Here is a 23,936-nt window from a genome sequence, read left to right as displayed (position 1 = left end):
TGAACAGGGCCACTATATATAACTTTGTATTCCTCTGGCGGGCGGGGGTATTGATTTAACGCGTATTAAATTTGACCGAGACAAATTTTAGCAAGAACTGAATTTAGCGATTTTGGCCTAACTCGCTAAAATCGCTAAAATTAGTAGCCACTAACAATAGTAACCTTAAGGTATCTCGATCTTATCATCGATAGTTTCGCTACACTCTATTAAAGCCAGTAATTTCCGCCTTTTGATTCCCCAAACCTACCCCACACAGCCCCCCGCCACAACCCCAGCCCCCCCCCCCGACATCTTGTAAATAATAGCGTATTTCCGGATTGGCTCATTGACCCGTGGCTTCGTTGTCAGTGCGTCGTCCACTGAACAAGAGATATTCAGATGAGGAAGCAAACATGAAAACAAACGGAACTGTTTTACTGTTAGTATTCGCAATTTTTATTTCAAGTCTTCCCAGAGAAAGACACACAGTTATTTCATGTGGAGGTATGTTTATACTGCCTTTATTTGCTGGTTATTAACGTAAACTCGTTTGTAACTAAACTTGTCACGCTTAGTTAACAAACCAAATTTGTTGGTATTGCAAGCAAGCCTGATATCTTTCTTGCATGCGTCACGAAAAGAGAGAGATAAATTCATAGATATTTCCCCAAAACGAATGGTAATTGCTTTCCTAAACCACTTTGGACTAAGTTTCGCGAAAAACCGAACAAGTTTGAACGAGAAACGTGTCGAAGCGTGTAACTCGCTTCGGATACTTATGTCTAAGTACTCATTGCTTTGTTGCTCTGATTGCAAGAGTCAATGAAACAATCGATACCTTTTATTGGTTTACTTCGGGTAAAATTGCATCTTTTGAATGCAAACTAAGAAATAGCACTTACAGTATACATGTCGGCGTCGGTTTTGAAATGCGACTTGCATATTTTACGGGATTTGAGTGTAAAAAATTTAAATAATCACTGCATATCTGACATGCCGCCTGCAGTCACCCGCCATGCCGAAATGTAACACAATGTGCACGGCAGTGTAAGTGTGGAGTAAGTATATAATGGACCTTCTCACGGTTTTCGACGCCATCTTGACGAGTAGGCAAAGCGGGTAGAAATTATAGTGTTTGTATGGGAATCCGACGACAATTATCTTCTATAAAAATTGAATTCTGAACAACTTATGAATTGTAAAGTTAAGATGCTTGGCAAAGTTTTTATTTGTCGAGTCTGAAGGATGTAGCTGTCTATATTTTTTCCGCATGATTGACGTGGTTCGCGGGGAAAAATGTCCAGAATTCAATTTTTCCATAAGCTGTCAAGAATTCAGTTCTTGTAGAATGCCCAAATAAACCAGATGATAGAACCACATCGAACGGTGAGACTATAAAGTAAAATTGCAGCAACAAAAAAGGGCTATATAGAGATATTAAATTCATCTGGACAGTAAGAAAGAGGCTGCAAACAAGATATAACGAAAAAGTGAAACTTTATAGATTTGATGAATTTTCCGGGTTCTAATGAACATCAATTGTCCTTAACAACTCGGTAGTCTATAATGTGATTATACGAGGTCATTTGAGTATGAAATCGATATGGAAAACAAATAATGCAAACAAGTGTAACGCAGTGTGGGTGTCACGCATGGCGCGTAAAAGTCTCAGTAACACAAGAAGCCGACTTGAAACCACGTGACTAACCTCGTGTCCAGTCCTTCCCATTTACTCGGTGTTCACACTGGGTCCAGTGCAATTTCTGACACGTAAAAATGTATGTCAGAAATCAAAATTGCCAAACTGAGACCGCCGCCTTTTAAGGGAACCTCCACTCTGACGACAAGTTCACGTTACATTGTTTGAAATAATTCCTGAATTCCGAATAGCAACAAAAAGTGGAAAAGATTATCGCTTTTTCACGTCATAAAATCCAAAATCGAGTCGCGTGGGAAATTTAAAAGCAATAATCTTTTCCACTTTTTGTTGCTATTAAATATTATTCCTCCCTTAAGTTTGGAATTTAGGCATTATTGAAAATAATCCAATGTCAACTTTTTGTAAGAATGGAGGTGACTCCTAAGTGTTGCATTGCGCATCCTTACTGCGCAGAATTTTACGCGCAATAAGCGCGCACAAACAAAATGGACGCTTTTTCTATCCGGCTTGGCTCGCGCGAGAGATAAATCATTGTTTTCTTGTAAACAAGCACGGTGACCTATCTTTTTTTCTCCTTAGTTTGCGTGAAAGATCAAATTCTTTCTATATAATGAGTACAGATCCATTTCTATTGCAGAAAAATAAATTATCACCGGAAACGTGTACTTTGCCAGTACTCGCAAAGGAATTATTAAGGAATTATGTGTATATACAAGGTCTTCCTGTCCCTAAACGAATACAATGACCCCCCTTTTTTATTTTAAAATTTAGGTTTCCTGTAGGTAAACAACCAACAGGCAAAGTTTGATTGAAGATCTATGAGCATTTTTTTTTCCCCCAGGAATTACCTTAAAAACCGCTCTACAAATTTACACTTAGACATCAATGGGGTAAAAATAAGTCACTAGTTTTATCACGCTGTTTCCAATACTGGCAATTATCTCGTTCCACAGCCATCGAATCGTCTTGAAAAGAATAAAGCCTACAGGGGTTTAAAAGAGTTTTTACGCTATATTGGACGTATTCTCTTTTTTTTTCTATAGTTTTACCATTCCAGTGCAACCCTCCGTGTCTTTTAATATCAGCCTCGACAGAGATTGTGGCATTAGATTTTGACAACGTCACAAGCCGTCCGCTTATTACGAGCACACCGCGAGCCGTGGCGATAGATGTCCATTTCAGGTTGGGCTATATTTTCTGGAGTGACGTCACAGAGCATAAAATTAAACGATCCTGTATTGATGGGACGAATATTACAGTTATAAACGAAAACGCTGGAGTTTGTGACGGACTGGCTGTGGAATGGAAGACATCACAACTGTACTGGACTGATACAACAAATAATACCATATCGGTATCAGACTTGGAGGGCAATAACACACGTGTTATAGTTTCTGCTAGTCTTGACGAACCAAGAGGGATTGTTCTTGATCCGGAACAAAGGTAAGGTAAAAAAATAGTGGTAAATTAAAAATAATAAAAATTATTCATTGACTGCTAACTTATTACCTGGTCGATACCATTTTTTATTTTCATACTCTGATAATGTATGTGCCCGTGAGAGAGTCCGGCTGAAGCTCGCAAGAGAGTTTATTTGCATAAAGAGACACTAGTAAATTCATTGCCAATCGCCTTAACAGCGCTTCCAATACACCTTACAGCAAGACTCCGTTCCATGTCCTCTACAAGAAACAGATAGCGCTTGTGAACAAAGGAGTCCCTTCGGGAGCTTAATTTTTTCTTTCCTCGAGAAACGTGCATGATCCGAAGAAATTCCACAGTGACGACGTAGCACTACAATGATCCCTCTAGAGTCCCCTAAGGTTGTTTCTCGATTTTGAATGTTCGCGCGCAAGTAACAACCAATCAGAGACACTGCTCAAATCACTGAAGAGCTACGTCATCAGTATGGAATTTTCCGGGTCGTTTCTCAGGCATCTTTCCCGCCTGTGAAAAAAGTTGATTTAATTGTTTAACCATACCTCTAAGGAATATTTCTACTCCTCCCCCCCTGGATGGGATGTTAGTCCATGGCAGGGTTACCCCCCAGCATTAGTTCGCCGGTACCCATTTATACCGCAGCTGGGTGAAGAGAGGCACTATGAAAGTAAAGTGTCTTGCCCAAGAACACAACATAATGAACAGGCTAGAACACGGACCGCTCGATCAGGAGTCCAGCGCGCTAACCATTAGGCCACCACGCCTTCCATACTCCTAGTCGCTTCATGATCAGAAATCGGAATAAGCTCCGGCCTGTATGGGCCACTAGGCTCGACGCAGACTTTACCTTTACCTTCACATATAAAGGCCTCTTGCTTGCTAGTTTCTCCTGCAGAAAGCAGAAGGAACCATTTCTTGCATATTATTTCAAAGCTCATCTTTTTTTTCATCAACAGCTTGATGTTCTAGACGGACTGGGGAGCTACTCCAAAAATAGAGAAATCAACATTAGAAGGAACCCAGCGCGTTACCTTGGCAACGTCAGATCTTCAATGGCCAAATGGTATCACTGTTGATAGACAGAACAGACTTGTCTTCTGGGTGGATGCAGGAATGAACAGAGTAGAATCTATAGATTACCATGGCAACAACAGAACGCTTATTTCGCACCAAAGTGGTAACCACTACTTTGGTGTGACTTTCTTATCTCCATATTTGTTCGTCTCGGAATGGACACTTAAAGGAGTTTTCAAATTGAACGCATCGAGTGGGGCAGTTATAGGAAGTGTGTACTTCAGTGGCATTGATAAACTAATGGCACTCGTACCTTACGACAGTTCATCGCAGCGTGCAGGTTTGTGATAACTCAGTTCAAACCAAACATCGCGAAAAAGCAATTTCAGTTGAGCGTCAAAATTAAGGCCCCGTCCACGCTGACCCCGGTTTATTTGAAAACGCATCCCTTTTTACGCGGATAGGCCAACCGTCCACACTGAAACGGCGTTTTCGGTCACCAAAAACGGTACTTTTCAAAAACGCTCTCCAAAGTGGGTAAATTTAAAAAAAAGCTGGCTAGGTGGTGTAGTGTGGATGGCGTAAACGGGCGAAACCGGGACTTTTTGAAAACGCTGACGTCAAATAGTCATGTGTTGAAATCAAAACAAAAGATTTAATTGGCTTTGCATTAGTTCTGTGTGTGCGTTGTAACTCAACGTGCGATGAAGCGTATCGTTTTAAAATTTACCCGGGTTAATATGGACGGAAAACACTTTACACGGCGTTTTCAAATTTCTCCGTTTTCAAATTTACCCGGGTTAATGTGGACGGGGCCTAATTCGCATTTGCTTTGCTTTTTCAATACTATGCTTAGTAATTGGTTTTAAAAACTCGCGCCACCTTCTCTACCAATCAGAAGTAAAACCAAAACCAATCGTGACTCGCTCCTTCGCGTTTTCCCGCGTTTCAAGCAAGGAACAGTTATTTGCTTTAAGATTTGATTGGTTCCTTGAATTGCCTGTCCTTTGTAATCCAAGGTCGCTCTATTGTACCCCGCTAGTCGAGTAAACAAAGTTAGGAAACAGAAAATGGCGACGAAGGATCACACACACAGTAACAACAAAGCTCGCTTATTTGCACAGTAATCAGATTGAGAAACTTTCAACCTTTCCGGCGGGAACTGTCGGCCAAGCTAAGGGACGGACCATTATTTTACTGGGGGGGGGGGGGGGGGAGAGGTAAAAATATTGAAAAAAAAAAAACGTCTGCTGGACCTAAAAGACGAAAATAAATTACTTGCAAACACGGTATGTTTTTAAAAAATGTTTGTATTTTGAAAAAACTGTTTGCTGAGGCGCATAAGTTAAAAAAAACCCAGGTGTTTGCAGAGAGAAATTTTACACCCCCCCCCCCCCCCCCCCATCCAGGAAAATAACGGTCCATCCCTTACAGAATTATTAATCATGCTGTAAAATAACGAACTACATTGTGCGTATTTACCTTGTAAAGATGCACTTTAAAAAACCGTTTAAGGTGGCCCGAACCTATTTATTTACGTGATAGTTGCATTTTTGAATCGCGCTTTTTGGCAGGAAAGATTTCACCGATTTCTTCGAATTTTTGCGTCCTGAATGAAAAATGTTCGGAAAATTGCATTCGATTTTTAGTCGGAATAAAATCTTTTGAGATTTGAACATATTTTTTAAAATCTAGTTTTTACCAAAAATGTCAATAAAAACCCGACGACAGATTTCTCCTAAACTTTAGCAAATAAGCCTCAGAGCTCTCAAGTTTTGTATCAGGAAGTTTCATGACAATCCTGACCATGCAATTCGCTGCACAAAATACTGGTAAAATTTTATCTAAAAATGCTACGCTAATGCATTCATGTCAACTGACGCACAAATAGCGGAGCAGTGAAACCAAACTGTCGGTCATCCGCAAGGATAATGATCCCTAAAACCTTATCAAAAAGATCGTGAGTAATTAGAAACCTACGGCAAATGCAGACAGCGCAATGGTTTTCCGTAAATTCGAACATTTTTCATTTAGGACGCAAAATTTCGAAGAAATCGGTGAAATCTTTCCTGCTAAAAAGCGCGATTCAAAAATGCAACCATCACGTAAATAAATAGGTTCGGGCCACCTTAATCACCACACTCCGATTATATACTATTACCTTTTATATGCTCAAAAAAGCAAGGTAACCAGCTTCTTTAAGCTCTTTTCGCTTAAAATTAGATGAAATACAACTGTCTGACAAGCGGCGATATTTAGTGTCACGTTACCACGCCAAATCACGTGCCGCGTTATGGCAATTACCGTGCCAAATAAAGCGCCATGTCCAGTCACTTTCCACGCCAATATCACACGCCACGTCAAGTCACACTCTGTGTCAAATTACACCCAGCGTAAAATCACTTGTTCACTTAACAACAATAAAGTACTGTATCTTGAAAATATATTATTATCGTCTTCTTAATATTTTTTGTCACTTCAAACTGTAGTGAACACGTGTCCAGCGTTACCTGCACCGTCCAATGGAACAAGACTTGGATGCCCAGGGAATGCAACAATGTATTATGATACAGTCTGTCAGTTCTCGTGTAATAATGGCTATATAGGATCTGGTTCTCAAAAAAGAAGATGTCAACACAATGGAACTTGGAGTGGACAAGAATTCACTTGCCAAAGTACGATCTTTAATACTTTAACACACTTTAACGACGGTATTTCAATTCTTACAATATGGCGACAGTACTTTAACAGATTTTTCGATAAGTGTGAAATCTAAATTGTAATTTAGTGCTTTTTCTTAACGGAGAAAACTTAACACCCCTACCATGCCTGGTCAAACATGGGAAAGCATAGTTTTTCAAGATGTTGCTTTTGTCGCTTTTAAGTTTGCCCCAAACATTGAAATTTGGCGAATCGACTTAATAGGGTCTGGTTCTCAAGTAAGAAGATGTCAACCCAATGGAAATTGGATTTCCTTTCTCAAAGCTTTCATCATGATGTTTATGTAGGGTAGTTTCCGCTGACGGAGAAATTAAAACGCCCAAAGCTTGCAATGACGAGTTTGACATGAGAAGACGAAATTTGGTAAAAATATTCTCTGCCCTTGCTAGTTTGACCCAACTATTAATGTTGTTGTTGTATGATTTACAAATATCTGTCACAAGGATTGTGCCTTATGAGCAAGAATAAATATTTTTTTACACAGAAAACCGTTGTCATATTTTTTGCCTTACTATTACTGTTCATTAACTCTGTGTTTTTTTCACCAACAGTTATCAACTGCACATCACTGATGGTGAATCCAGGAGGTCCATTGCGCATGAGCAGTTGTGATAATCATTATGGGTCAAAATGTAACTTTTCTTGTACCATTGGTTATCGTTTGAACGGCTCGTCAACAGTCACGTGCGTTGCCCCTGGTAACCAACATCCTGGAGTGTGGAACAACACAATACCCACATGTGAAGGTAAACTGAGTTGGAAAGTTAAAGATCAGTCAGAGATAGCTAAAATACTATTTATGCCTCTACAACAAACAATTAGCCGTTTCTTATTTTATGATCACAATTTCTATAAATGTTAATTTTTATGTTAAGCTTTTTTGGTTTTACATTGTAGTGATCACGTGCCCAGCGTTACCTGCACCGTCCAATGGAACGAAACTTGGGTGCCCAGAGAATGCAACAATGTATTTTAATACAACCTGCCAGTTCTCGTGTAATAATGCCTATATAGGGTCTGGTTCTCAAATTAGGAGATGTCAACACAATGGAACTTGGAGTGGACAAAATTTCACTTGCCAAAGTACGATCTTTAACACTGTAACACCCTGTAAAGCGTTTTTTCAATTCTTGTTATTGACATGACAGAACGTTAAGAGATTTTTCGATTCGTGTGAAATCTAAAATGTAATTTAGTGTTTTTTTGACGAAGAAAACTAAGCACACCTAGCATGCCTTAACGATCTTGGGAAAGCATAGTCTTCGAAGCAGGTGCTACTGTCGTTTATAAGTTTGCCCTAACGTGCAATTTGGATATGATTTGCCAATATCTGTTACAGAGCATATGTGCCGCAAGCAAAGACAGAAATCATTTCCTTTACAGAAAACCTGTTGTTGTAATTTTTGTCTTGTATTATTTATTTATTAAATTATTTCCACCAACAGTTATTAATTGCACGTCGCTGACAGTAGATCCAAGCGGTCCATTGCGCATGAGCAGCTGTAGCAATCATTATGGCTCAAAGTGTAACTTTTCTTGTACGATTGGTCATCGTTTAAATGGCTCGTCATCAGTCACGTGCGTTGCCCCTGGTAACCAACATCCTGGAGTGTGGAATAACACAATACCCACATGTGAAGGTAAACAGGAAGATTTCAAGTTAAGACAATGCTATTACATGGAAAACATCTTCCAATGTTAGCTGAAATGTTATTTATGTCTCTACACCGAACATTTAGCCTTGATTCTTTTTAGATCAATATTATTTTGTACTTAGTTACTGGGATTTCTAATGTTATGACTTTGTTTTGGGTTTACATTGTAGCGATCACGTGTCCGGCGTTGCCTGCATCGTCCAATGGAACAAGGCTTGGATGCCCAGGGAATGCAACAATGTATTATAATACAACCTGTCAGTTCTCGTGTAATAATGGCTATATAGGGTCTGGTTCTCAAGCAAGAAGATGTCAACACAATGGAACTTGGAGTGGAAAAGATTTTACTTGCCAAAGTACGTTACTAAATCTTTGCGATAGCTGCAAATCGGCTTGATTTGCAACGTTTCAAAATTTGTTTCAAGCGTGGATGCGCAACTAAAGTAGATTCTTCTTTTTGAGTCCAGTACTGTTCATTACTTGAGCTCTAGATTTCTGTGAGGTGATTGTTGATGTGGCTTGAGGCCGAACTGTGTCATGGCTGAGTTAAGTTTATTTGATTAAGTTTTTCCAAATACACGCTATGCAAAGAAATCACTTCTATGGATCTAAATGACAAAACCAAAGCTTCATTGCAACCAAATGTGTCTTCCGAGCGTTATGATTTAAAGTTACAAGAAAACAATATTAACTTTGAAATCTGTCAGCCCAACAATATTTAAATAACGCATAATATTATCGCAATCTGTTTCAATCTTCGTCGCGTTTGGCCATCCGTACCTTCTTTCGTATTTTCTGTGTTATTAAAATGTTTCTTCACTGTTGTAAGAGGTTATTTTAATATTTCAACGAATTTGATGGTCATTCCCCATTCCTAAATTAAGCTTAAATCTGTGATACAGTTTCTTAAAGAAATTAATAGCGAATTATCCAATTGTTTTAGTAAAGTTGTCACTAATGTATGTCCAACTGAACGGTTTCTAATTATTTTTGTATTATAAAACTATAATGTAATCCTGGACATTCATAGCTCGCGCGACCACTTACACTAACGGGTGATGGTATATTAGTAGCTCGACAACAATAACAACAACAACAACGTTTATGTGAACTATAAAAAAAAACTTAAGATGCAGTACGTAAGGCCTACTCTGGGACCCAAAGTCGCCGTAACTTTGGGCGACTTAAGGCGACTTTAGGCGATTTTAGCTCATTTTGTCCAAAATTACGGGGGCTTTAAGGCGATTTTGGGCGACTTTAGGCGACTTTGGGCGATTTTGAGCGACTTTAGGCAATTTTAGGTGACCTTTGAGGTGACCGACCTAAGTACAGTTGTTGTATACATGTACATGGGAATCATCCTGGTACACCATAAAGCATTGTTACAGAAAATATCTATACTTTAAGCGACTTTAGGCGATTTTGGGAGACTTTTTGGGCGATTTTGAGCGACTTTAGGCAATTTTAGGTGACCTTTGAGGTGACCGACCTAAGTACAGTTGTTGTATACATGTACATGGGAATTCATCCTGGTACACCATAAAGCATTGGTACAGAAAATATCTATACTTAAAGCGACTTTAGGCGACTTTGGGCGACTTTAGGCGATTTTGGGAGACTTTGGGCGATTTTGGGTCCCAGAGTAGGCCTTACGTAAATTAAAATACAGACAATGACTGATCACTCAACCAATTAGATTGTTGCATTTACATTGTATACTGGTAGAATTCTACCAATCTAAATTATTTTTACCAACAGTCATCAATTGCACGTCGCTGAAAGTAGATCCAGGAGGTCCACTGCGCATGAGCAGTTGTGATAATCATTATGGCTCAAAATGTAACTTTTCTTGTACGATTGGTAATCGTTTGAACGGCTCATCAACAGTCACGTGCGTTGCCCCTGGTAACCAACATCTTGGGATATGGAACAACACAATACCCACATGCGAAGGTAAACTGGAAAGTTCACAACTTAAACACGTTTTTTTTTAAAATGATATTTATGTCTCTACGCCCTTTAAGGTCATAATTTATTTTTATTTTATGCTTTTTTGGTTTTACATTTCAGTGATCACGTGTCCAGCGTTACCTGCACCGTCAAAAGGAACAAGACTTGGATGCCCAGGGAATGCAACAATGTATTATAATACAACCTGTCAGTTCTCGTGTAATAATGGCTATATAGGGTCTGGTTCTCAAGCAAGAAGATGTCAACACAATGGAACTTGGAGTGGACAAGATTTCACTTGCCAAAGTACGATCTTTTCTGATCTAATTCATTAATTAATTTTAATTCATCATTGAACAATTAGATTTTGAGCTCTCAATATTTCTATGAGGTGATAGTATCACTTTGGGTGTTTGCCTTGACGAACTTGGGAAAGCATATTTTGTGCAGCGTGGTGTGATATCATCATTTGGTGGGAATATTGTTAAGCGCGCTGCCCTGGTTAGGTTTCCCCAATGTTATTTCACTGTGGCTATGAAATACCAGTTTCTACCTTAAAGGAAAGGTCTTTTGTGCAAGGATATAAAAAATTGTTAGAGTTATTGCTCTACCTGTATTTCTACTGTTGACTTACTCTGAATTATTTTTACCAACAGTTATCAATTGTACGTCGCTGACGGTAGATCCCGCAGGTCCACTGCGCATAAGCAGTTGTGATAATCAATATGGAGCAAAATGTAACTTTTCTTGTACGATTGGTTATCGTTTGAATGGCTCGTCAGCTGTCACGTGCGTTGCCCCTGGTAACCAAAATTCTGGAGTGTGGAACAACACAGTACCCACATGTAGAGGTAAAATGGAAAAACGTCAAGTTCAAACAATGTAATTTCACGGAAAAACGGCTTTCAATGATAGCTGGAATATTGTTTATATCACTTAGCAACTGAATATTAAGCCTTTTATTCATTTTTAGGTCATTACTTTTGTACTTAGTAACAGGGATATCTAATGTTATGGCGTTGGATTTACATTGTAGCGATCACGTGTCCAACGTTACCTGCACCGTCCAATGGAACAAGACTCGGATGCCCAGGGAATGCAACAATGTATTATAATACAAGCTGCCAGTTCTCGTGTAATAATGACTATATTGGGTCTGGTTCTCAAGTAAGAAGATGCCAACACAATGGAACCTGGAGTGGACAAGATTTTACTTGCCAAAGTACGATTTGTAACACTTCAACACTCTGTAAAGCGTTCTTTCAATTCTTGTAATTGACGTGAGCTTGCATAAAGAGATTTTTCGATTCGTGTGAAATCTAAAATGTAATTTACTGGTTTTTTTTTTTCTGACGGAGAAAACTAAACACCCCTGGCATGCCTTAACGACCTTGGGGAAGCATAGGGCGCTTTCCATTCGACCAAAAATTCCGGAAATTTCGGAACAAGGACGAATGGTACAGAAATTTTCCGGGAAAGTTTCCAGAAAATCCGGAAAATGTTGACTTTCCGAAACGGAACCATTCAACTGAAAACCCCGGAAATTCCAGAAGCAAAATCAAATGGAAGTGAAAGTTCCCGAAAATTGTTTTCGAAAATTTGGGTCTACCTTGCGATGTTGTCCTCTTTTCCGGAAATTTTGGAAAAAGCTACCATTTTACACTCAGCCTAAGTTCCTTCGGCAGAAAATTTAGCGATTTGTACAGCTGAAAGCAGTTACATGTGTTAAGGAAGCATTCTTGAAACTCCAAACAAAAAAATTCAGGTAAACTCGGTTGTTTTTCGTTGATGATTTGCAGGCGGCAGCAAAGAAATGTACAAATATTTATAACGCGCGTGTAGGCTACGCCATTGTTTTGCTCATTAAACTTTTTGGGTTGGCGACGTTTTTGTTGCTTGTAGTGTGCCTTTTTAAAGGTCCCTGTATTTGTGGCCACGATGTCATTCATGGCGTTTATTTTCAGTGCTCAGAATGCTTTTTATTTGCAAAAATATCGAGTTATATGTGCAGGAAACCGGCCGCAGTGCATTATTTTAATGAACCGTAGAAATTTCCATATTGGACGCACTACCTGATCATATGCAAATTTTGTTTTGCCTTATGTGCAGTCAACCGGAAAAGTTGGAAAACGCCATTTGCCACTGGAATTTTCTGGAAACTCAAACCAGAATTTTTGATCGAATGGAAAGCGCTTATAGTTTTTGAAAGCAGGTGCTACTGTCGCTTGTAAGTTTGCCAATATCTGTTACAAAGGATACGTGCCCGGCTTGCAAAGACAGAAACTATTTCCTTTACAGAAAACCTGTTGTTGTAATTTTTGTCTTGTATTATTTATTTATTAAATTATTTCCACCAACAGTTATCAACTGCACGTCGCTGACAGTTGATCCAAGCAGTCCACTGCGCATGAGCAGTTGTGATAATCATTATGGAGCAGAATGTAACTTTTCTTGTGCGATTGGTTATCGTTTAAATGGCTCGTCATCAGTCACGTGCGTTGCCACTGGAAACCAACAACCTGGAGTGTGGAACAACACAATACCCACATGTGAAGGTAAACAGGAAGAATTCAAGTTACTTACTTATCCTACTTGGGCCCACGAGGACTCTTGAGGCCGGAAACAGGAAGAATTCAAGTTAAGACAGTGTTATTACATGGAAAACGGCTTTCGATGTTAGCTGAAATGTTATTTATGTCTCTTTACCGAACATTTAGCCGTTATTCTTTTTAGGTCAATTATGTTTTGTTTTTAGTAACTGGGATTTCTAATGTTATGACTTTGTTTTGGTTTTACATTGAAGTGATCACGTGTCAAAAGTTTCCTGCACCGTCCAATGGAACAAGGCTTGGATGCTCAGGGAATGCAACAATGTATTATGATACAGTGTGTCAGTTCTCGTGTAATAATGGCTACATAGGGTCTGGTTCTCAAGTAAGAAGATGTCAGCACAATGGAACTTGGAGTGGACAAAATTTCACTTGCCAAAGTACGATCTTTAACATAATGCGATATATACTGTTCGATCCCCTGTACAGCGTTCTGTCAAATGCTACGTATGAGTAAGCAGAACCTAAACAGCTCGTATACTAAATCCCTACTGAGTTGCTCAAGCAAAGCCGAATAATCAATCAGAATTTTAATTAATCTTCTTTGTATTCCCTCTAAACGCTGCAAATGCCGTTTTATTTTAAAGCACGGTCATAAAGAGAAGAAGTTTTTTTCTTCCTACCGTATTCGAAAGGAATCCTTCCTCTTCTCTTTTTCTCTGTTATTTACAAATGAAATGTTTCTGCTATCATTCAGGGTTACCTACCACTTGCCGTCCTAATTTTAAGGTCACCAAGGGTATTCTCTCGCTCAAAAGTGGTCTTTTTGCCGACATCTCCAAACATATCACGTGAACGAAAATCTGGCGCAAATCTTTTCTATTAAACGGTGTTTTGCGAGAGGAAAACTGGTCAAAACTTCGACCTCGTGGTCCATTGATTTTGTATTGAGAATGACAAAATGCAAATTACAAGATAAAACGCTCACAATGCAAACATTTCACACCTCTCCACGCGTAACAGGTTGGAATGTTCTTTAGTCAGTCAGCAAACACTCGAATTTCGTCAAAAATACTCCGCTGCGCGTCGTATTTTCAACTCTCTTCTCGGTGTTTGGATATTCCGATGAAATACTGTCGCTCGTGTTTGATATATTACTTCAAAGAAGTTCAGTTTTCAATTCACTGGATTTGCCCTTTGAAAAGAACCTTTATGAAATGTACTATAATTGTTGGTGTATCCGTTTTTGCGTTATTTTGCCGTGTTCTGATTGGTAACGGACGTGATTACTTTAATTTCCTTCGGCTTTTCGACAGTCCAGCTAGAAATACCTCTCTAACTGATTACTCCCAGCAAGTTTTATTAAAACTCAAACGCCTAACAGTTAAGTTGTTTAATTCTATATTTGTTTTTTAGTTGTCACTTGTCCAGCACTGCCTTCACCGTCCGACAGCGTGCGACATGGCTGCACTGGGAATGCAACAAAGTACCCGTATAGCACAGTCTGTAGGTTCTCATGTATTGAAGGCTATAAAGTCAGTGGTTCAAGCGTACGAAGATGTCAAGAGAATGGACAATGGAGCGGAGGAGAGTTTTCTTGTGAAAGTACGTAGAAAAAGAATTGTAAAAATACTACATTGTGTAAGATTTGACATTCTTATCGATCATACTGAGGCCAGAAGGCTTGACAGAGATTTGGGTCTAGCTTGATGTTGTGAACATGACATATGGTACTTCATTTTTTTGTTATTTATTTTGTTATTATTTTAAAAGGAGTCCTATGTGAACCCCTTCAACTTGCTCCAAATATAAGAATGAAGGCAGCATGCACCCGGTTGCCAGGTGACGCATGTGAATTCGCCTGTAAACGAGGCTACGATCTGATTGGTTCAGACATAAGACGCTGCAACAGTAATGGATCATGGACCGGCACGCAGCCTCGATGCGAAGGTAAGCTTGTTTTTGACGTAAAAGAACGTTAATGTTTTTTTTTGTCAAGAAAGCATCGCTTTTTGAAAATTTTCCCACTCTTTAACTTTTCTTTTTATCAGATGTTCTTTATTAAAACACATTTCCAGGTTAGAGACCGGACGGTGATTCCAGAGATTTGTAGCCGGATCAAGGCGGCCATTTTTCCAGATTGTTTCGTGTTAACTGTCACGTAACCACTCGCTCTATTTTTTATGTAGCCGTCACGTGTCCAACGTTATCACCACCGACCAATGGAGAGCTACTGGAATGTAATACAACAGAGATGTTATATGACACAGTGTGCAGGTTTTCTTGTAAGGAAGGATCAGAAGCGTCTGGTTCAACAGTTAGAAGATGTACAGAAAATGGAACTTGGAGTGGAAATGACCTTGTCTGTACAGGTATTACAGTTTATCAATAACCCTCATGTACCAGGTCATGAAAATTAACCTAATTTATTGCTAGTGTTATGGGTAGATAAAGTTATTTTCCGATGCCTGCAAGGTAAATAATGGATGCTTTTTTGGATTTTTTTTATCCTTTTATGACCTTAAAAAAATTTTCTGTGCATTCTACATTTTGGACGAATCGTATGTCGATATTACCTTGTCTGTACAGGTATTACAAACAGTTTGTCAATTAAACTTCATGTACCTGGTCATGAAAAGTAACCTGATTCAATTCGTGGTTTGTGGTAGGTAACGAGATATTTAATGCCTTCAAAATAACTACTGGACTTACATTTTTGATGACTCGTATGTCAATGGGATGTCTCCGTTTCGATAATTGATGATTGCTAGTACTTTTCTGGCTTTGAACCGTTGATAAATTGACACACCCAGTCACCTCATACCGTTTGATGATCTTGGATCATTATTTAATAGATAAAAGATCGTCAATATATTTTCTCTTTTGTCCCGATTTCAGATCGCGATAGTCGATCTAAAATCGTTGCATCATTCTTTGTGGCTACACGGTCGATCTTTTGCATCATAGAGAGGCATGAATCGATAGATTTTAGATCGTAGAAAGATGTCTAATCGATGTACGATCGTCTCTTCAAATAATAAATCGTCACTGGATCTCTATTTCGCGGTGTTCTCCGAAATGAGACACAGTAACGTTAAATTTACTGTTATTGCCTCGTTTTATCAATGACATTGATATTAAAAGGTAACAACTGTTTGTGACAAATTTTGTGTCGATGCATTGCTTCAACTAATAGATGTTCATATTCAGTTAGTAATTCTGCTTACTAAGAAAGTCGTGGGTATGAGATTGTTTATTTCAATGGATTGGTACTAGGCCTCCCTCTGTTTTGATTACTAGAAATGTGTGGACTTGTTCTTGCAAAAACTTTCTTATTGGTATTGTGAGGGTTACAATGCACATTCTACAAAAGAATCATCAATCTATACGTGCAAGGTGACCAGTGCGCTATATTACCGTGTTTAGCTGTAAAGATGCATGTACTGACTGTATTTCAAAGATAATTTTGCAGTGACATTTAGCTTAACCTAGCATCAACCTTACTGTGACATAAATCAGCTCCATCGAAGGAGACACGTCTACAGTTAGTTCCTACTCCAGATCACGTGGAGTGAAAATGGCAACACCTGGTGGTAAGTAATGCAAGATGCCAATCGGAGATGTTACCACGGTAATCGTATCATATCAATACGAGGCGAGGAAAAAGGTAAGTGGCAGCGGTGCAATCTTCCAACAATAAACTGTGTGCTGCAAATGATAAGAAGTAAGCTTAACGCCTATAAAAAAAGCTATGAAAACTAAACAGGAAAATATGCTGCCATTTGTTGTTTCTTTCTTTGCTTTTAGTATATGCATCATGTTGTTGTTTGTACCGATGGTTTGTATGTTTTTCTTTTTCAGAAGTTTTCAACTCGACGATTTGGAGAAGTCTCCAGAATTCCATACTTCAGTTAGGGAAACGAGGCGTCATTTCCTGCGGAGTCCTTCCCTGACGTTGTTCCTGCCGATAGAGCTACCAGTATATCGACGATACACTGTTCCGTCTACAACAGTTGGAAGACGTGGATCACCCTACATCATCTTTAGCTTTCTCGGCTTCTTCTTTCCACGTGATTCGATACCTACGGATGTGATGTCTTCAGCCAGAAAAGGTCCTCCACTAGAGTCTGCTGTTCTTACTCTCTTATAGATCCACTACATTGCAAGCAAACAGTACCTCCACAGACCATCCTTTGACGGAGGAGGCTCTGCAAGTGCACAATGTTCGTTAGCTGACCATGAATCTAAGAATCGACTAAGAAGGAGACGATATAATAACAATTCCACATGTTGGAACAATTCGTTGCATATTAAGCTGACTACATTATATGACATTTGCACCGTTTTTTTTAGCGTGTCTTTGCGACGTTTCTTTGTATTGGCGATCCGGCCGGTCTTTCTTGATCGGATATAAAATTAGAGAAAGACATGTTGCAAGTATATTTATTAAATCATTTAAGACAGACTAACAAAGGGACGCAGCTTGAGTAGACGCTTCAGGCAAGGTCACTTGTGCTGTGGCTATGATGAATATAAACAATAACCTCCATTTGGCGTGAAAATGTGCACTGATATTTGTCTGCGGACATTACCAGTGTTCCGATAAGCGAACAAATCTTCGAGGAACAGATAATGTTCAAGGAAAAATATCGGTGCATATTTGTAAAGCCAAATGGAGGTTATTGTGTTTATTATTCTTCAACAGAAGGTCATTCATTTCGTTTGTCTGTTCATTAAAAATGTCCAGTTCTATACAATTTAACAGTTTACTCGGGATGAAAACTTAACCCTATCCAGACCGGGGGGGGGGGGGGAACGCTGCCAAACTTAACGAGTTGATCTAAAATTTATCTGGAAAGAATTTGGTAGGAAAGGTTGTTATGTCGGGATTTTGTCGTTACCATGGCAACGGCATTTTGACAGGCATGTTTTTCCAAATTTGTAATTTTTGTGTTCCTTTTAATGAAAAGTTTACCTTAATGCAATTATTTTCACCTTTTTAGAGTTTTATAGCACTGTTTTATGGGTTTTGAGTACTTTTCAGTAATTTTGGGCGGTTTTCTGACGTTTTAGAAAAATTTTGATCCAAGATTGCGGCTGTTTTCATCATGATGTAACTGTCACGTGATGTGACGTCATCATCCCACGTGACAAGTATCACAAGATAGAGTTTTGGACATACTATATATGCTCTAAGTTTCATTGTGATTGCTTAAATAATCTAGAAGTTACGAGGAGGGTGGGAGGGGGGGCGGAATCTCCCCCCCTCGGTCTGAAAAGATCCAAAACAGCCCGGTCTGAATAGGATTAACGTGCAAACCCAATTTGCAAAATTCGAAAACTGGGGAATATCACTTAGAGATATCTGGTACTCGTCAGGTTTGGCTGCATCACGTGACGTGTTTGAACCAATCGCGCGCGCGAAAAATATTTGATGGATTAAAAAGATATTAAGTGAAGACTGGGGGGGGGGGGGGGGTGAGGGGTTGTAATCCCCGGCACAATTCGGTTAGGGTTGGCGGAACGGACAGTTAGTTTGGTTAAATTTGACAATCAAGTAAACAAACACCGCCTTTTTATTGTATTCGTCACGCTTTAATCGTTTCACAAGAATAACTCGGCTTGAGCGTGACTCCAATTTGGCAGCACCGTTCGAACGTTGTGTTCTTAGCACGATTTTACCCATAAGAGTTAAGAGACAGATGAAGGCCTTTCTTGTTTTGTGTGTCTCGCTTTGGCTTGTCGAAGGTATGTTATAGTTTTAGTTTATTCACAGAGTCGATCGAATTTTCCATGGCTTAGTGATTGGTTATGCATTCGGCGATTTGCTCTAATCGTTGGATCAACAATTTTATTTTAAACTAGGGAAATTATGTTTACACACAATGTAAGCTTTATAAAATCCCTTTTATTATATATTTCTTCTTATTTCGTAATCTGTGTTGAAAAATGACAAACCAGAACAATTATGCAGGAATAAGTGAAGCGTCTAAAATGTCAAGAATGTTCAAGATTCTGTGTCCTAACAGAGCATCTAACTTGGCTGCTAAACGTTTTTGATTTTATCTATGGTGGTAGTTTTTAGGTCTTAACTTTAGTTAGCACCGCTGTCTCCATCGCTACAATTTAAGTTTGTACAATTCATTGCTGTCATTATTCGGGGGTCTTTAAATTTAATGAATTCAGAAAGATTCAATTCAGTTATTCTAGTACATTGTTCATGATACGCTTGCTTTCTCATGAACATTGTTTGATCTCGCAACCTTGTTTATTTTTACTTGAATATATTTTTTTTATAATGTGATATGTAATGTCCAGTTAGTCTCCGCCTTCAAGGAAAGTGGGAACAAAACCTTGGGTTCGCTACAAAGAACTTTATATTTTTTGTCAGTGAACATACGACACCGACTGAGCTTGCTTTGATGTCTCCCGAACTCAGCGCGTTAGCATATTCTAGAAAATAACAACAATCAATGATAAAAAACAAAATTCTACAGACATTACAATATACTATAAATCTAAATCTAAATGCAGAAAAAATCGCCTTGATGTGAAAAATGTGAATGAACAAACATCACTATAATGTCACTATAAAAGCGGCTTCTTAAACAAGTGAACCTTCAGTTCATTCAAACAACCAACAGATGATGTGCGGTTTCTTATAAAAAGCTTTGGGGCAGTCACGCGGAGCTTACAGCTTACGTCAGCTTGAATAGTTGAGAACAAAACCACTATTAGAAACAAGGTTACATCGACTGTCGACGTTTCTAAATTTGCGAAAGTATTATTTTATTAAGAGCTTGGCAAAAGTCACAAATTCCTATATTGAAATCACCTGTTAAACGACGACAAAGAGTTTAATTTGTTTAAGATAACTTTGATAAACGAAGACTGAATCACGATAATTTGTTGCACGCTTACAGTTTTCCACAATGCAAGTAGAATAACGATTGATGCAACTGAATATGTACGTAAAGATAATTAAAAAAATACAACAATGATACTTTTAAAAGAAAAGGTTAGTTTGGAAGAAAAGCAATTAAACAACTTGAATAACACGAGACAAGTAAAAGCGATGGTATTTTCCAAGTTCTTCATCATTGATACGCCATCCAAAATATTTTTGAGGTATTGTCAAAATAAATAAAGGCTAAAAAAATATATTTGCAAAACTTCAAACGTTTAATGTACATTAAAGGGTTTAAACAATCGAAAGCCCTCCCGAATATAAGCCCCTCCGCTTATAAGCCCACCCAAAAACCCTTACGAAGTTGTATAAGCCCAGGGCTTATAACCGGAATTCTACGGTATTTTTTCGTTAATTTACAGCCCTTGGCGTTTTACCAGGAACACCCTAAGTAAGACGACGAGCATCCCTGCCCTCTTCATATGCGCCCCCCCCCCGCTCCGGGGTTAAAGCTACTATGAATTCGCTGCGTGTGCATCGAACAAGCGTCTTGTTGCAGCAACTTGTTTGGAAGAAGTACACACAGAGCGACTTGTCGCAGAGGCCTGTTGCTGCGACTTGTCGCCTAATGTGTCTCGGCCATAAATCGTAAATTATCAAACGCATTGATAAATACAAACTTCCTTGGTTGGAACGTTGTCAAGTCGATTAGATAAACAGAAAACCATCGTAATAGATAATATATAATGGTAAAATGATGTTAAGTCTGTATTGGAGACGAGTAACCCAGGCCAATACGTATCCCGGTTGTTGTAGCATTTTAAGTGTCAAGCAGTATTCCTACTTCCCCATTATTTGAGATGCTTTTCCACTCCAGGGTTCCCCCGGCAAAAAAATTGCCGAAAAAACATTACAGACGGTATTAGCGATAAAACGGATAAAAGGCTAAATATCGAAATGTTAACTGTCTTTGTAGCTGGCAGTACAATGTTGGTAACATTAACCCTATTCAGACCGGGGGGGGGGGGGGGCTTTTAGGCCCGCGCTGACTTTGAACGCTTATAACTTTTTCAAGATTCAACTAAACCTTGCCAAACTTTCTGAGTTTATCTTAAATTTATCTGGGAATAATTTGGTAGGATAGGATATTGTGTCAGGAACTTGACATCACCATGGCCTGAACGGCATTTTGATAGGCATGTTTTCCCAAATTTGTAATTTCCGTGTTTCTTTTAATGAAAATTAACTTCAATGCAATTATTTTTACCTTTTTACGGTTTTTAAGCACAATTTTATTGATTTTGTGTACTTTGCAGTAATTTTGGGCGGTTTTCTGACATTTTGGAAAAATTTTGAAATCCAAGATGGCGGATCCAAGATGGCGGCTGTTTTGACATCATGATGTAATTGTCAAGTGATGTGACGTCATAACCCCACGTGAAATATACCAAAAGAAAGATGTTCGAACATACTATATATCCTATAAGTTTCATTATGATTGCTTAAATATTCTGGAAGTTACTTAGGGGGGCTTCTGAAGTCCCCCCGGTCAGAGAAGGTCCAAAGAAGCCCTGTCTGAAAAGGGTTAAGCTATTTTTGCTTGCTTTCATTATTCAGGTTTTGTTCGCTTTCTTAAAAAGTGCCTGTACATAAAAAATAGAAAAATTTGCGAACGCTACGTATTAGTAATTAATCCACAAAATATCTGTATCTTACATTAGTGAACCCTCTGAACGTGTCGCCGTTTTTGTCATTCGTCAATAGATGCATGTTTATTCTTAAATCCTACTGCACAAAACATAAATTGGTTAAATTTTTTAAAAAAGACACTATTCTAAGTTACAACTGCCAATGTTTGGATAGACGACGTAAAAAAATGAGCTTCAGGAAACAAGAAGGTAGGGCAAGGTAAGGTAAGGTAAGGTAAGGTAAGGTAAGGTAAGAAGGTAAGAAAATTAACAAGAAAGGAAAATTTAAATTGCAAGCCTTGAAAAACAAACAAATGTGAGACAAAACAATGGAACAGAAAGGAAGTCGAACTTTTTAAAAGTAAAGGTAAGTTCTGTAACAACTGTAGTTAACTGGTTTATTTTTACTTTAGCGGATGAGTGCAAAAATTATACAGTACTAAGTGAAGCAGACCGTGCTCAAGGGAACGCAGTGCAGAACTTTTTTGCGATGGAAACCTGGTAGCGGGTTGGTACCGTTTCCAAGGTGCTGCTGGGGATCGGATGCCGGACAAATGCGTTCTTATGTATCGCTGCGGTGCTGAAAATCCAGGCTGGCTTCCTGGTGTACATCCGTCAGTCGCTGAAGGTGTGGTGACTCGTAAAGTCTGTTATGGTGATAACTACAACTGCTGCCAATGGAGTAACAACATTAAAGTGAAAAACTGTAGTTCATATTACGTGTATGAGTTACAGAAGCCGCCTGGTTGCAAACTTCGATATTGTGGGAACGCTGGCGCTGGTAAGTTGCATTTGAAATCTGAGTGACTTAAACAAAATACAATAAATTGATACCGTAAGGAGGTGGATTGATTTTAACATCACACAGTCTTTAACGAAAGAGATCCGTAAATTAAACCTAGGGAGTCTGACAGAAAAATAGAAACAGTTAGCCAAAATTGCAAGCTTGAACACAGCGAGGATGAGACACGCTTCAATAAGTAAATGCAAGTTTTGTAATAACTATAGCAAACTGGTATGTTTTAACTTCTAGCAAGAGATAATAATATTTTCTCTTGCTTCTAGTGGATGGGTGCACAAATTACGTAGTGCTTAGTGAAGCAGATCGCGCTGAAGGAAACGCAGTGCCTGCCAACTTGTGCGATGGGGACCTGGTAACTGGTTGGTACCGTTTCCAAGGGGCTGCTGGGGATCGGATGCCAGACCAATGTGTCTTTGAAAATCACTGCGGTACTTCCCGTCCGGGTTGGCTTTCTGGCGCACACCCAACAGTCGCTGAAGGTGTGGTAACTCGTAAAGTCTGTTATAGTGATACTAACAGCTGCTGCGAATGGAGTAACAACATTAAAGTGAAAAACTGTAGTTCATATTACGTGTATGAGTTACAGAAGCCGCCTGGTTGCAAACTTCGGTATTGTGGTAACTCCGCAGGTAAGTTGCATCCAAATCTGAGTGATCTTAAACAAAATATTCAAAACTGATGTAATAAAAAAGTGGATGGATACAAGTTGCACAGACCTTAGTGAAGCAGACCTGAAAAAATCTAAAATTGTCTGAAAGAAAAAATAAAAATGAAAGACGAAATGGCCAGCCTAAACTAAAAAAAGTGGGACTCTCCACAGGAAGGAAATGTTATCTTGTTATTAATCTAGATAACTAGTATGTGTTTACTTTTAGTGGATGGATGTAAAAACTACACAGTGCTAAGTGAAGCAGACCGCGCTCAAGGAAACGCAGTGAGGAATACCTTGTGCGATGGGGCCCTCAAAACGGGTTGGTACCGTTTCCAAGGAGAAGCCGGGGATCGGATGCCGGAAAAATGTGTTCTTTTGTTTCGCTGCGGTACTCACGTCCCAGTTTGGCTTTCTGGTGGACACCCAACAGTCGCTGAAGGTGTTGTGATGCGTAAAGGCTGTTTTAGTAATTTCTTCAGCTGCTGTCAACAGAGTAACAACATTAAAGTGAAGAACTGCAGTTCGTATTACGTGTATCAGTTACAGAGGACACGTTGCTGCAATTGTCGATATTGTGGTAACGCCGGCACTGGTAGGTTGTATTTGAAATCTGAGGAATATAAAACAACTTTAGTGAAGTGACACAATAAAGAATGTTATTATTCCAGTATTGCGTCATTTTACCATATTGGGGCAAAAGAACGCGTAAAATACATGTATATACTAGTTATGCAACGCTTTCGAGTGGTATACTATGGAATATCCCACGAGTCACTTGTATTTTCTCGGTATACACACGAGCCTTTAGGCGAGTGTGTATGCCAAGAAAATACAAGTGACAACTGGGATATTCCATAGTATACCACGAGAAAGTGTTGTGTAACTATTTTATACCATGCCATAGAAAATACGCTTA

The 23,936-nt window shown here is 39.0% G+C and overlaps 1 protein-coding gene and 1 pseudogene across 2 annotated transcripts in view; both read left to right on the top strand.

Annotated features, from left to right (window-relative positions):
* Positions 1-340: 340 nt before the first annotated feature.
* Positions 341-17,667, top strand: LOC144628985 (P-selectin-like; annotated as a pseudogene). The gene is made up of 15 exons (XR_013566304.1): positions 341-486; positions 2,686-3,085; positions 4,039-4,436; positions 6,586-6,771; positions 7,369-7,563; positions 7,715-7,900; positions 8,263-8,457; positions 8,643-8,828; positions 10,231-10,425; positions 10,543-10,728; positions 11,079-11,273; positions 11,459-11,644; positions 14,745-14,921; positions 15,161-15,343; positions 15,561-17,667. The product of XR_013566304.1 is annotated as a P-selectin-like (transcript).
* Positions 17,668-18,035: 368 nt separating this feature from the next.
* The window catches only part of LOC144628977 (uncharacterized), a 77,655-nt gene continuing 71,754 nt past the window's right edge, over positions 18,036-23,936 (top strand). The window contains exon 1 of the mRNA XM_078487114.1: positions 18,036-18,719. Coding sequence (XP_078343240.1) covers positions 18,674-18,719 — 46 coding nt within the window. The 5' untranslated portion in view covers positions 18,036-18,673. The remainder of the gene's footprint in view (positions 18,720-23,936) is intronic.

Source organism: Oculina patagonica, chromosome 10, assembly GCF_052425735.1.
Source record: "Oculina patagonica isolate OP01 chromosome 10, crgOcupat, whole genome shotgun sequence".
Taxonomy (NCBI): Eukaryota; Metazoa; Cnidaria; class Anthozoa; order Scleractinia; family Oculinidae; genus Oculina; species Oculina patagonica.
Note: the sequence above shows the minus strand (reverse complement) of the source record. Positions and strands in the feature narration are given on the sequence as shown.